The sequence below is a fragment of the Sarcophilus harrisii genome, chromosome 1 (genome assembly GCF_902635505.1).
Source record: "Sarcophilus harrisii chromosome 1, mSarHar1.11, whole genome shotgun sequence".
Classification (NCBI taxonomy): Eukaryota; Metazoa; Chordata; class Mammalia; order Dasyuromorphia; family Dasyuridae; genus Sarcophilus; species Sarcophilus harrisii.
Genome location: NC_045426.1, coordinates 438,659,418 through 438,673,844, shown reverse-complemented (window position 1 = coordinate 438,673,844; position 14,427 = coordinate 438,659,418). Strand labels below are relative to the sequence as shown.

At 33.0% G+C, this 14,427-nt stretch overlaps 1 protein-coding gene across 1 annotated transcript in view; it reads left to right on the top strand.

Moving 5' to 3' along the window:
• The window catches only part of STMN2 (stathmin 2), a 67,863-nt gene that overhangs the window by 26,795 nt on the left and 26,641 nt on the right, over positions 1-14,427 (top strand). Inside the window, exons 2-3 of the mRNA XM_003759689.4 lie at positions 6,287-6,382; positions 12,655-12,827. Of these exons, the coding sequence (XP_003759737.3) occupies positions 6,287-6,382; positions 12,655-12,827 (269 nt within the window). The remainder of the gene's footprint in view (positions 1-6,286; positions 6,383-12,654; positions 12,828-14,427) is intronic.

Genomic DNA, 14,427 nt, shown 5'->3' with positions numbered 1-14,427 from the left:
AAGGAAAGAGAATTAGAATTTTAGTGCCTCATATGTTTCTGTAAAACCAATGATGGGTTGCTCCACTTTGACCTTTTAAAATGTCCCTTTATTTGATTTGCTATCTGTCCCCACATGAAAGGTACAATGCTTACATTAGTTAAATATTAATCCTTCAGAAATAGCCTGGAAAAATTGTACTTTGGGAGCCATAATTCTTACTGGGAGTGGGGGGCGAAACTGAATATAAAATGAATACATTTTCATACCCAAAATGTACCATTACATCATACAGACCAGAGACAACTGAAACAAGGCCAGCTATAATAGCGACTATCTATGATATTCAAATAGTTCATTAAAATTAGATGGTTTTTTGCTTAAATGATAAGTTTCTTACATAACAGTCATCCCCTGCCCAATCTCCCAAAAAATTATACAATCTCAAATTAGAATTCATAATGGGCAGGAAATTTTTTTTATTATTTAAAATTACCAAGGCCTACTCTGATCAAGCTTTTAAGAAGGAAATTGCAGTGACTTGTGGCTTATCAAAGCATACTCTATTTGTAAGGAGATAAAAAAGAGTTGACCTTGGAGGGAGAGAGGTAATATCATTATTTAAGTACCTACTATGGGCCAGGGATTGTGCTAAAAGTTTTCAAATATTATTTCATTTGACACTCACAATGACTCTGTGAAGTGGCTGATATTATTATTTTTATTGTACTGATAAGAAAATAGATTAAATGACTTACCCAAAGGTATACAAATAGTATCAGGCCCCAGAGTTTCTAGTTGCCTCTTCTCAATAATCTCATCTAGAGGTAGTTATGTATCCTGGTGGATAGAATACTGCACCTGCTATCAGAAAGACTTTTAAATACTACCTCAGATACTCACTAATAGAATTACTCCAATTAAGTCATTTAACTTCTCTCTGCCTATTAACTGAAAAATGGGGATGATAATAGCATTTACCTCCTGTGGTTGTTAGAATCAAATGAAACAACATTTGTAAAAGTTCTTTGCAAGCCTCAGAGCACCATACAAATGCTAGTTTATTTTTATTTATTATTGTTGTTATTATTATTTTTAAGTCTGAGACCTAAGGTGGAAATAGAGTACATCTTTTCTTTCTCTTGACCACCCACAATATTCTTCTATCAAAAGATTAAATCAGGTTAAATTATCAATAACAAATCTTAAGATTACAAAAATGTTTACCTAAGGATTAAAATAGAGAAATAGAGTGGAAGAGGAGAATTATAGAAAATTTTGCCTGAGATAGGTGAATATATGCATGTATGCATTGCTATCTCTATATGCACATGTATATAGCTTAGCTATTAATATGTATGTCTTATGACTGATATCTGGGTGTGTATGTTTATATGCATCTCAGGGTTTCTCTTTCACCACTTGACTGAGCAGTCCCCAGTCCTAGGGCCTGGTGCAATTGCTGAAGTGCTTTTTTTCTAGAAATGACTATGTGGAACAAAATTTCTTTTGTAAAAGGCCTTACAATGTCAATCAGTGTTTACCTCCAGAACTCAACAAAAATGCTTTTGTCAATGAAATCTCTTAGGAGGTCAATGTAAATAGAGTTACTGTGCCCCAAAATAAGGCAAGCCCATTGTGCCTTGCATTGTCCCTTTTGTCTAATCTTATTCTTGATGCTGTGAGTTTATCCCCAGAGGTCTTTCCAAAGAAAACAAGCAAAATTGGATTCGAGCTCAATAACTAGAACTTATCAAGAAAAGTCATTACTAAAAGGGCCGCAGGTAAAAGAAGGAGAAAGAGAGGATTCCAATTTGTAGACCGATAGCTAAGTGACATTCTGCACTCTTTTTAGAGTCGGTGGCAGAAACATAAGGCAAATTCCATCAATCAGTCAAATCAGTTTATTATTAAGGTAGCCAAGTTTTTTGAGATATAAGGAGAGCTCCAGTTTATGTAATATTTCCATATTGACTAAGTGCTTTCTTTACATCAACTCTATAAATAGGTGTTATGACTATGATTAATCCTAATTTTAAAATAAGGTACTCTTATTTAAATACTTAAATTTATTAAGTACTCTTAACTGCCTAGGGAACCATTGCTAATGAATGTTAGAATTAAGAGGTCAAACTCAGGTCTCAGGACTTTTTAAACCATATTTTGTTCCCTTTTGAGGACATCATGGTGTGAGAAATGAGGGCTGAGAGATCCCCTGACAACAATGGGGTCCCCTGGCCATAGCAATCCTGAAAGGGGAGGTTTGTTGCAAAAATGGGTTTATTACACTGAGAAATAACTTCTCAGAGGGAAAAATCCTTTTCACATATGAGTAAACAGAAATGATATCAATTGCTATGCATTAGACTCAAAATAACTGACATTTCTATAACCCAATAAATATGAAACTAAAAAGCTACTGCATAATAACAGTAGTTGACATTTATACAGTGTCCAAAAGCTCAGAGTACTTTAAATTTATTAACTGCTCTAAGTTTGTGAGAGCATCTCATATAACATTTTAAGGTTTGCAAAGCATTTTGCATACTTTTATCTCATTTATTTTGCCATCATAACCTTGTGTAATAAGCATTAACCAATTTTATTAGTCCCTTTCTTGCAGATAAGAAGATTGAGGCAGGGAGAGATTAAGTGATTTATCCAGGATGACACAGTTATTAAATGTCTGAGGCAAGATTTTAGTGTACAAGACCAGTGCTCTCTCCACCAAGCCACACTACCTACCCATTCCACACTCATTATAGTAAGAACAGTGGCATTAGAAAAGGTAGGACCAAGTATCAACATTACCCTTTTCTTGCAGTATTATCTTGGGTTAACTCAGGGAATAATAAAATCTGTACATATAGAATTATATAAATCTCATACACATACATACATATATGTAGTATATGTGTATATATATTATATACAGAGAGAATTAGAGACAGTAAGAGTAAAAAACCATATCTATAGTTACATTTATATAAGCCAAATTAAATGGATAATTGAAGAAATCATCCAAATACTTCCATTAAAATATTTAGTTCTATTGTCTTTAACATTTTTTTTTTTTATGGTGAGGATTGATTCTGAATTAATGCTTAATCATCCCAATTCCCAATGCTCCCCTTTGGTGTGTAAATGTAGTTTAATCTGAATTTAAATCAAGCCTCAAAAACTTAACAACTGTATAACCCTGGATGAATCACTTAACCTATCAGTCTCAGTTGCCTAATCTATAAACTGGGAACAATAATAGCACTTACATCTCAGGATTGTGTGAGAATCAAAAGAGATAATATTTGTAAAGCTCTTTGAAAAATTTAAAGTATTATATAAATACTAATTATTATTACTATTACTTATATTTTTTATGGTTCAGTAATTTTTGTTGTGTCCAACTTTGTGAACTCATCTTGGGATTTTTTTGGCAAGGATACTAGAAGGGTTTGCTACTTCTGTAGCCTATTACAAATGAGAAAACTGAGACAAACAGGGTTGAGTGACTTGGCCAGGGTCACACAGTTAGTATCTAAGGTTGTATTTGAACTCAGATCTGACTCCAGGTTCCACTGCACTCCCTAGCTGCTCCATTTATATCAATATGTAATAATATAATATTATTATCCTGGGCTTTTTCATCTATCCCCATGACTCAATTAACTATAGTTGATTATAATTTCAGTACTTTGTATTCATACATATATATCATATGCAAAATGTGCTTACCTTTCTTCCACAAATACTTCTTCCTTTAAGAGAAATAGAGACAAAAATAGAGATAGAAAAAGAAGAAACGGAAAGGAAAGAGAGAAGACATGTATTATGGAAACATTGCTTTCAGCACAAAATTAGTAAACAATTGTTTTTGTGTCCTTGTTTTAACTTTTCATTTCAACAAATAATCTATAAATTAAAGCTCTTAGAATAAAATTTATGAAATATTGATAAAGAACAGAGAGGGACAAAGAGAGAGAGACTGATTAAAGATTATATTTGTACACAGAATAATGAAATAGAATTACAAAGGATCACTCAGACCAAACTATGCTTATTCTTAAAATCCCCAACTTAGGCTAAAGAGTTTTCTTGTCCTAAATTCTTCAATAATTGCCTTAGCATAAGCAGTTCTGATCTGAGACTTTTCTAGTGACATCAATTAAAATTATGTAAATTTCATTAGCAAAAGGGAAAGACAAATAAACTAAAAATTCATCAAAGCTTTATCCCCATCTCACTTCCTGCCAGTCATGTTTTCTTCCCATCTCCAATCTGCAGCTCTTTATCTTTATAGCCCTTCCTTCTATCTTTGGGTCTGGGCCAATAGACAGGACAACAATTTCCTTATAATATCTATCAAAATATAACTTGCAAAAGCCACCAGGAGGAAAAAATACTTCTTAGAATCACTGGCTTTAGAGCTAGAAGATTCAGTTTCTTTATTATTAAAATCAATAATACATTTCTTTCTTGTTCAAATACAATGGTTAAACAATGAAGATCTGTTTAAAAGCCGTGATAAAATGGGCATGGTAAAATGCTAACCATTTGGAAGAATGGAGGCAAGCAATTAGCATTCCTATGTCATTTGGCTAAGTAGATGCTGCTCTATTATCAATATTCTTCATGTGGGCTGAATTTGAAATTAATTCACTGGGGTAAGAAATTTATTTTCAAACATTAATAGCTAATATCAAATGCAACCAACTGTGGAAAAGATTATATGAAATTACTTATCACCTCCCAGAAGTTGCAAGAAAGCTCATGGCCCCACTTTACCCTGGGATATGTTGAAAGAACTATGATTAACCTAAGCCTATAAGGAGAATTACCATTCACTCAACACTTGGAATTGTATTATCGATAGTTAGGCTTTATTAGCACCATCATTTCTTACCCCAGACCATATTGCTTTGTTTTCTCAGGCTTTGCATTTTTCTTTAAAATGTTTCTTAGATTTTATTACTTATGCATGTCTTCCCACTACCAAGCCTGATTATCTGAATCTTATACATCTCCTGTCCCATTTCTCCAGGGATGCCTTTTATAACTATAACTACCTCAGCCCACAGTGCTTCTCCCTCTTCTGAGTTAGTGTGGTAGCTCACTGTGTCAGACAGAAATCTTGAAAAAATCGTTCATTTTTTCCTCTTTCTTGGACCCTATGTGCAGTTAGTCCCAATTTTTTTTTCCTTAATGTCCTTTCCCTTTCTTCTTGCTCCTATTCTCATTCCCTCAATCCAGTCCTGATCACTTTAGGCTTAAACTATTGCAGCTGATTATATATATATATATATATATATATATATATATATACCTTCTCTTGTTATCAATATCCTCCAGCACCGGCCCCCTTTATTCTTCATAACACCTTTTTCATTCATCCTTATTTATTTATCCTATTATTTATCCTTTTTAATTCTACTGATTATTTATCCTTATTTATCCTACTGATACAAATTGTTACCCACTTTGAATAAATGGGCAAATGGCTGCTGCTGCTTAAATCTATACTTGAGTCAACTCAAAAATACAAGCTTTCATTAAATACCTAAAGTATGCAAAACACCATGCTGGGTAGGCACAGGTAATATAAAACAAAACTAGTTCTGGTCTTCAAGACACTTACAATCTATTGATAAAACTGGAACCATTTTATTCAATTGAATAAATTAATAAAAGGAATGTAGGTATAGCCTTCTGCTTTATGAGGGTCTATGCATAGCCCCTCCTAGGTAAAGCAGTTTATTGTAGTTAGACACTCACAAAATGTATTAAAAGAGACACTTAGACTCAATATATCCTCACATTTCCAGACTTCTTACACCCTCCCCATTCGCCCCAGCACACACTTTCCAATTCTTTCTTAGAACACTCCATCTCCCTAATCTGAGCATTTTCTTTGGCTTCCCCCTCACCAGCTTAGAATGTTCTCCCTCCTCATCTCTGCCACCTGACTTTTTTCAAGTCTCAACCACAAGGTTACCATCTATAAGAAGCCTTTCCTGGTCCCCTCAATTCTGGTGCCTTCCCTCTAAGATTGCTCTCAATTTATACTGTAGATATCTTGTGTATACATAATTGTTTATATGCTTCTTCTCAATTAGACTGTGAGCTCCTTGAAAGAACTGGTTTGGTTTTTTTCCCCCTTTCTTTGTCTCTCCAGTAATACTTATCACAATGTATGGCATATAGAAGGTACTTTAAAATTGCTTATTTATTGACTGACTGGCTACCTGAAAATTACTTAAAGACAGAAATCTGAAAATGAAAATTCACTCACATAATTTTTTTTTAATTTCAGCCTACAAGGAAAAAATGAAGGAGCTGTCCATGCTGTCACTGATCTGCTCTTGTTTTTATCCTGAACCTCGCAACATTAACATCTATACATATGATGGTGAGTAACATGATGAAAGTCACTTAGCTTCTTAGATCATTGGGAAGGCTGGGAAATCGTTCATTTCTCTCTCCCAGTTCCAACAATAATTAAATCAATACTCTATAGATCTCACAATTGACTTGCTGTTTCTGGCTATTAGCACTTATTGATTGTCTATTGCTTGTCACAGTTCGTGTTTGGTCCTAATAATAACACATTAAAGCCTCATCAGAATCAGAGATGCATCTGCTCCAGCTAGGTTAACCACAATAATCCTTCAAGAACAGTATTATAAGTGCTACCACTGTTTATCTATTTGTCTATTTCTCTATCTATATGTCTGTTTGTATATATGTATATCTATCTGATCCCATTACCTATATTTCCTTGTTTCTGTATATCTGTCTCTTTTTCTCTGTATCTCTTAGTCTCCCTCTGCCTGTCTCTGTCTTTGAGTCTCTGTCTTTTTCTCTCTCTCAGTATCTCTATCTGTGTTTCTGTCTCTGTCTCTTTCTCTCTGTGTCTCTTTAGTGGCTCTTCATTTTCAAGAACAGGCTTTTCACTGCAAATTCACAGAGAAAAAAATCCTCAGTAAAAATTATTTAGGCTTTGAAAAATACACTTAAATATATTTTGCTTATTAGTGTCAAATTGAAACCTACAAGAAAATTAGTTTCATTTAGAATAGAATTAGTCCATAGATACTTTCCAGGGAAATGAAGGTCCATAAATTTGAGTGGGAAAAAGTACATCTTTATTTCAATACAATTGCTTCCTTTATAATTCTAAATATTTTATTTTTTAAGTTTAAAATCATTATTCTAAGAAGCAGATTGCCAAAAGGGTCATTTATCTAGAAGGTTACCCAGATAAAAAGAGTTGGGCAAGTCTAATCACCCTGATTCCCTAATGAGTTTTAATTCACTAATTATTAATGTAGTAATTCAGTCATCAAAATCAAAATAATCAATCCATTCAACCAGACTGCTTGAACTAGTCCCAGATATAGAGTTCTTAAGGGACTGTAAAGAGGTCGACATCCTATATTACCACTCTCCCATGTTTTTAAAGCTGAATACTGGCATCAAGGACTTTTTTCTTTAAATGTCACTTTATTTGTCATCCCATTGAGAGTTTTTTCAGTGGCAGGGCATTCATGCTAAGTGCTAACTGTTTTGTCTGGAAATAACATCTATGTCAAGAACACACATCTGTTTCAAATCATTATTTTGAACTAGAATTTTAAAGCTGGAATGGATCTGAGAAATCATTTTACTTAACCCCCCTGATTTTACAAATGAGGAAATGAAGTCTAGAGAGGAGATAAAACTTGCCAGACACCCCAACTTCAAGATAGTGACAAAACTAGGACAAGGATTTGAATTTCACTTATTCATTCAACAAACATTTAATAAACACCTACTATGTGTAAAGCACAATAATAGATATTGGAGGAAAACCTTTCTGAACCAAATTCTAAACCTTCCCACTCTACCACATTACCTACCCAACTCTATCTCCATAGCAATTCCTCCTCTTTCATCAAATATTATATCAAATAGAATTTGATTCTCATATGTGTGTGTATGTAAATTTATTCCTTCTTTTGTAATGTATGTGCAAACAGGGACAGATTAATTTTTTCAGTGAAAACTTCATTTTTTCAAAAGGATCTTGAACCCTTACAATCCCTCGTAATTAACATTACCCTACATAATAAAGAGGAGAATATTTTCTTAATTTTAAGGGGGAAATGTTATTCATAAAAGTCATATTTTTTTTTTACTATAATTGACCATGTTGCCTCTTAATATTCGATATCCTTGATGTCAAGGATGTTATATATGGCACATGATCTATTGTTGCATATTAAGTTTACAATTTAAGAAAAGTCCTTCCAAAAACTGAAAATTAATTTTACACACACACACACACACACACACACACATAAAAAATATATATTAGAACTGGCACCATTCACAGGGCCATTAGCAGATGCTTTAATTCAGTAAAAACTGCTAGAACAGGCTAGGGATCTAACAACAGACCTTTACTTTAAGCATTATTCCAATTTTTGATCCTCATTGGATGTTAGTAAATCATACTTATTTCTAAAAGTGTTATGACCCCTTATAGAGGGAGCCCATTTAGTGGGACTGCTTAAGGAGAATATTCATCTCTTAAATAGAAATACTAACCTCTCATGAAAACCTCTTTTGAATCGTTGTAAAGCAAATAATGATATTAGCAGACATTGTTAAGTATGGAGTATAAAGGATAGGAAATGAGTACAATATTGAGGAGAAAAAATCTCAGGGATCTAGAATGATAGAAACAATTTATAGCAATATGTAAATGTATATGATTCATAGAAAAGGAACTTCATTTGAATAAGGACTTTTCTATTATTATGAAAGATTAACAAATGTATCTAATTTCCATAATACATGAATTTTTTAAATTAATTTTCCCTGTTTTAAGTATCAATTAACTAAAATACATATAACATGTACATATAAAATGACATTCATTAACTTACAGATAAATATTATATACACATACTTATGTACACATACTGTCTGTACTGTCCAAAAAGTCTTAGTGCAGTTTTAAGCTTAAAATTAAAACTAAATTTAGTTTAAACTTTAAACTGCACTAAGAGTTTTGGGACATACTATATATACTAATTTTCAAGTTATTAGCATCATAAAAGACTGTCCTGATAAACCATCATCTCAATGTATTTCTCCTTATCTCTACCTCAGAGTCCCTCCCTTTAAAACACAGTTAAAACATTTATCTTCTGTTTGAAGCTTTTCCTAATAAAACCCCCATACACATACACTCCACACACAAAAACATACATATACGCAGTATGAATGCTTTCTCTCCCAAACTACTTTGCGTGGAACTGCTTTGTATAGAATTGTTTTATTCAATGTATATTTATATTGCATATATTATTTATAGTTGTCTCACTCATTAGAATTTGGTCTCCTGTAGAGTAAGTATTGTTTTACTCTTTTTTAGGGGGGATACAAATTTGTATCTCCTTAACATCTAGGTGCTAAGCAAGGTAGCTAGCTATGTAGCAAAGTGTATTGTGTACTGGACCTAGAGTCAGGAAGATCTGACTTCAAATCTGGCCTCAGACACTTACCAGTTTTGCAATCCCTGGACAAGTCATTTAACCTCTATCTGCTTCAGTTTCCCCAACTGTAAAATAGGGATGATAATATTATCTGTCTCATAAGGTTGGCACACAATAGCTACTTAAATTTTTGTTGATTGAAAGTTACTATACATAGATTTCCAATTTTCAAAGAATTAGGATATGATCAAATCAACTCAACACTAAAAATCTAATAAAACTACTTAATTTAATTTAATTTTTCATTGGAAATCTAGAAGACATTTGTCATTAAATATCACACACTATCTCCTAGCCATCACTATGAAGATAATAGATCATCATTCTGTCAAAGTGTTAATGGCCAATTACTGGAATACCAGCTACTAAAGTATTTTAGTATGAATCATAGGTTATTTCATTAAAGTCAGACCTATGTAGTCACAGATACAAATAATTTAGGGAAAATATCCCATTCATATAGACCAGAATAATGGACTAAAATCAACTTGTGAAATAAAGCAGTAAAGCATGTAAAGTTTTGTATTTACATAAGTTTATTAGCATAAATTTAAAATTAAACAAACAATTTCATAGCAAGTCATATGAAAATAGTCACAAAATATATAACTGTGTGATAAGGGGGTTAATTCAGTCTCAAGAAGCCTTTATAGATTTATAGCAGCTAGATGAAAAGCAATAACGGTTTTGTAATTTATCCTAGTCAGAAATAATTGAGTGTAGGGTAGGGTTCTGGTCATTATCTTTTAAAAGCAGACTGTGACAAACCAAAGGATATTCAAAGGAGGGCAATCGAGGGAGAATGGAAACCATTTCATGTGTCTGAGTAATGGAGATGTTTGGCACTGAAAAGAGCTTTAGAGTAGACATAATAGCTGTCCTCAAATATTTGAGGGATTATCATGTGAAAAAGGTAGCAGACAGAAGTCTATCTTGCCTCAGAAAACAGAACTAAAAATCAAATAGAAATTTCAAGGAACTATATTTGGAGTAAATATGAGATAGAACTACCCAAAAAGGAATGAATGGATGCTTAAAGGAGTGAGTTCCTTATCCTAAGAAATATTCAATAAGATGCTGAATTACCATTTCTTAGAGAAATAGTGAAAGAGATTCTTGTATTGGGAAGGAATTTGGCTCAGTGGCTTTTGAGATCCTATATCCTATTTACTACTAGACAAGTGAGGAAAGATTAGAACTATCAAAAAAAAAAAAGTAGAATAAACGTCTTCAAAAGATAATAGATCCAAATAAAAAAGTGAATAAATGAATAAACAGGAATATAGATAGATGATAGATAAATTTATGAATAAACCAATCAACAAATAAACAATAAAAAGAGATAGTAGATTCCCCCTCCTTTACTTATCTTCAGAGAAAGACTGGATCATCACTTTTTATGTATATCATAGAAGCAGTTCTGGTATAAGTAGTGGTTGAACTCAATGGCCTGTGAAGACTCTGGAAGATAATATGTATGTAGCTCATGTTTTCCACCCCTATCTTCACTTGGTGCTGTGCAGATTTGAAATTCGAATTGTGAATCTCCTTCAATTTTTTTTTTTTTATCGAATAATAATAAACAAGAAGAGGGAGAAATTATCCATTTAACCAAATTTCCTCAAGTGGCGCATTCATTTGTAAGAGCACCATACAGACCTTTGGCTATGCCTTACCAAGAGAAGTGTTAATTGGGCCCCCAATATTAAAATTGTATTGTTTTTAGATATGCAAGTATAGAGATAAAATAATATATAATGTCATAAAAATCATAAATCACATCCTACATAACAAATAGGAAGAGTATAATGGCCTGGTTTTATGTTCTGACCCTGTCACATATGGGGTATATGACAGTGGGCAAGTCACTTAAATTCTTAGTGCCCCAGGCAAACTTCCAAGATTCTGAGTTGTAGTACAGGGGAATGAGGGCATTAGCAGAGAGAATATGCATACAGAGAATACACTCCCTATGTTAGTGAAATCACAGGTCCCATCCAAAATTCCAATATAAAACAAACTATATAATACATCCAAATATAATTTCATATTTTGTACAGTACATAAAGAAGAGAAGCAATATGATTTGTTTGGGATGAATATAAAATATAACTTACAAAAAAGCAATGAATTATCTCATAAAGAAATGAGCTTCTAGAAGTATTTGATCAGAAATTGAATTATCATCTCTTAGAGATGTGATAGAAGTAATTTTTTTTTTATCCTAATTAGAATCAAAAAAGACTATGGCTTAAGTCCTGCTTCAGACACTTACTCTTCCTGTAACTAGAGGCAACTAACCTTTCAGTGCCCCAGGCATTCTTCTAAAACTACTAAGTCTCTGGTACTTCATCTGTAAAAATGAAGAGATTATACTAGATGACTTTTAAAGCCTGTCCATATCCCTATGATTCCATAGTCCTAAATTATCAAGGAGTTATTAATTTATACTGATGGTGAGGAAAATGATCTCAACTGATCTTCATAATAACCCTGTGAAGTAAGTTGTATTTTTATCTTTATCTTCATTTTGCAAATAAGGAAAGATATTTTTAAAAAAAGCAAAATAAGATAAAGAATCTGAGGTTCATTTGCTCTCTGGTTCCAATAAATATGCTTGTAATTCCCAGCTTCTGCTTATCAGGATGCCTAATTCACTTTACTTAAAAAGTAGCCTTAAGATGTCTTTAGTCATGACAATTACCAAAAAGCAAATTTATACTACTTCAAATTCATGAAGTGACTCATATTTATTCCAGAGGCAAATAAAATTAAATGTGATATAAGGACAGGACTTTCTTCTAAGTCGGCTTTCTATTACCTTATTCCCCTTAAATATTGTCATCTTTTTCAAAAGCTATAAATATTTATTTTAATCAAATACATTCATAATTATGCCAACAGTGTGAAATTACATTTCTAGAGCATCACGCAGAAAATCTCAGGCCTTCTCTCTTCCAACTCAAATTCAAATGCCTCCATTTGCTCATTGGAGGTCAGATTTATTTTTAAAATATAAACTTTGTGAACTCTAAAGTGCTAGATAAATGTGGATTATCATTATTGTCATCATAATCATCAAAATTATCTTTTCCTTCCTGCTGCACAAACTCAGAATTTTCTACCCTTCATTTCTTAGATATGGAAGTGAAGCAGATTAACAAGCGAGCTTCTGGCCAAGCCTTTGAACTGATTCTAAAGCCACCATCTCCAGTGTCAGAAGCTCCACGTACCTTGGCTTCTCCAAAGAAGAAAGATGTGTCTCTGGAGGAAATCCAGAAGAAGCTGGAAGCTGCGGAAGAAAGAAGAAAGGTAGCTTTTAAAAATTCTCTTCCTTTTTAAATTTCCTTTTTACTACTCATTTTCTTCCTTCATTCATTCCACTAGCTCCTACTGCAGTGAATTATGGAGATCTTCAACTAATCTTCTCAAGAGTAACTAGGTTAAATGGCAGTACCCTGGACTAGTGAGCCCCAGATCTTAACTGGCAGCTTTTCTCACTGTAAAAAGTATTATTTTATTCCATTGCAGTTGGTGTTTTCTCTAAATTATAGCATTTCAGAGTCACTGGAACACTAATCATTGGACAATCTTGAAATCTCTATCTTCATGATGATTCTTGACAACATAAAGTGATTTTTAATAGAGTTGTAACTATTAGTTACTGTATCTGGGACAAACGGGATAGGAAAAGGAGAGTAAACTAGCAGAACACTGATTGTCATGAGTATTCTGTAACTGAAGGCTCCTTTGGTTGGGAGGGTGGGGCAGGGCACAGAAAGGAGAAGTCGACAGCATGTAGCCGTTGCTTTCTTATGGGAAATGGGGAGGAATTGGCAGGTTGGGGGAAATGGGCCATGAGATTTTGCTATTTGGTACCATATAAATAAAGAAATAAATTTGGTACCAAATAAATATAAAACTGGGACAAAAGTATGATGACCTCACACTAGTTAGAGGACTAATGATTCATACAGGCTCACATATTTAGATGGGAAGAGTCCTTAAACATTATCTCATCAAGTGCCTCATTTTATAAATAAGGAATTCATGTCCCAGAGAGTTTAAACCATCTTATATTTAGCCATTTATTTCTATTGTTAAGATTAACTGTAATAATTAAGCACCTACTATGTGCTCATTTCTGTGCTAAGTACTAATAAATAGCTTTAAAAGAACCAGAAGCACCGTTCCTGCCCTACTTGCTTAAAGGAGACAAGCCAAATACAAAGTTTACACATAAATAACTACAATAGAAATGAAAATACTGCAGCCAAAATTAAGTGGAAGGTCCAGAGTTTAAGGTTTCATTCCTATTTGAGATTTCTTAACCAGCAAACTCTTCTTGCTTCACTTCATGTTGTTGAAAATCTTTCTAAAAGTTTGTCTTTTTCCTTACTTCATTCATTATACTCTTACATAACGTTTCATATATACTGGGAACTGAGGTTTTCATATTGGCTCCAAGATCATAATTCTAATACCAATGATGTCTTTGTGGTGTTAATATAGACAACTGGGCTGAATCTACACTAAACTTAAGAAACACCATGGTAATTCCAATTTATTTATGAGGTTTGCTTTGTTGTCTTTTCTGTCTTCCTCCTAAAGATGGAGTGCACATCACAGATTCAAATTCATTGTGAATTAAGATTTATTTAAGTTTTGCTGACCCTAAATTAGTAGTTCTCAAACTTTTTGGTCTCAAGTCCCCTTTAAAATCTTAAAAATGATTTAGCATACCCACATATTAAGAGTTTTTGTTCATGTGCATTTTATATATATATATATATATATATATATATATATATATATATATATTACTTAGAAAATAAAATGTCTTAGTATTATTATCAAAGTGGTTTTGACATTTGAGAACTTCAGAAAAGGTTTGCAGGAACTTCTGTGTGTT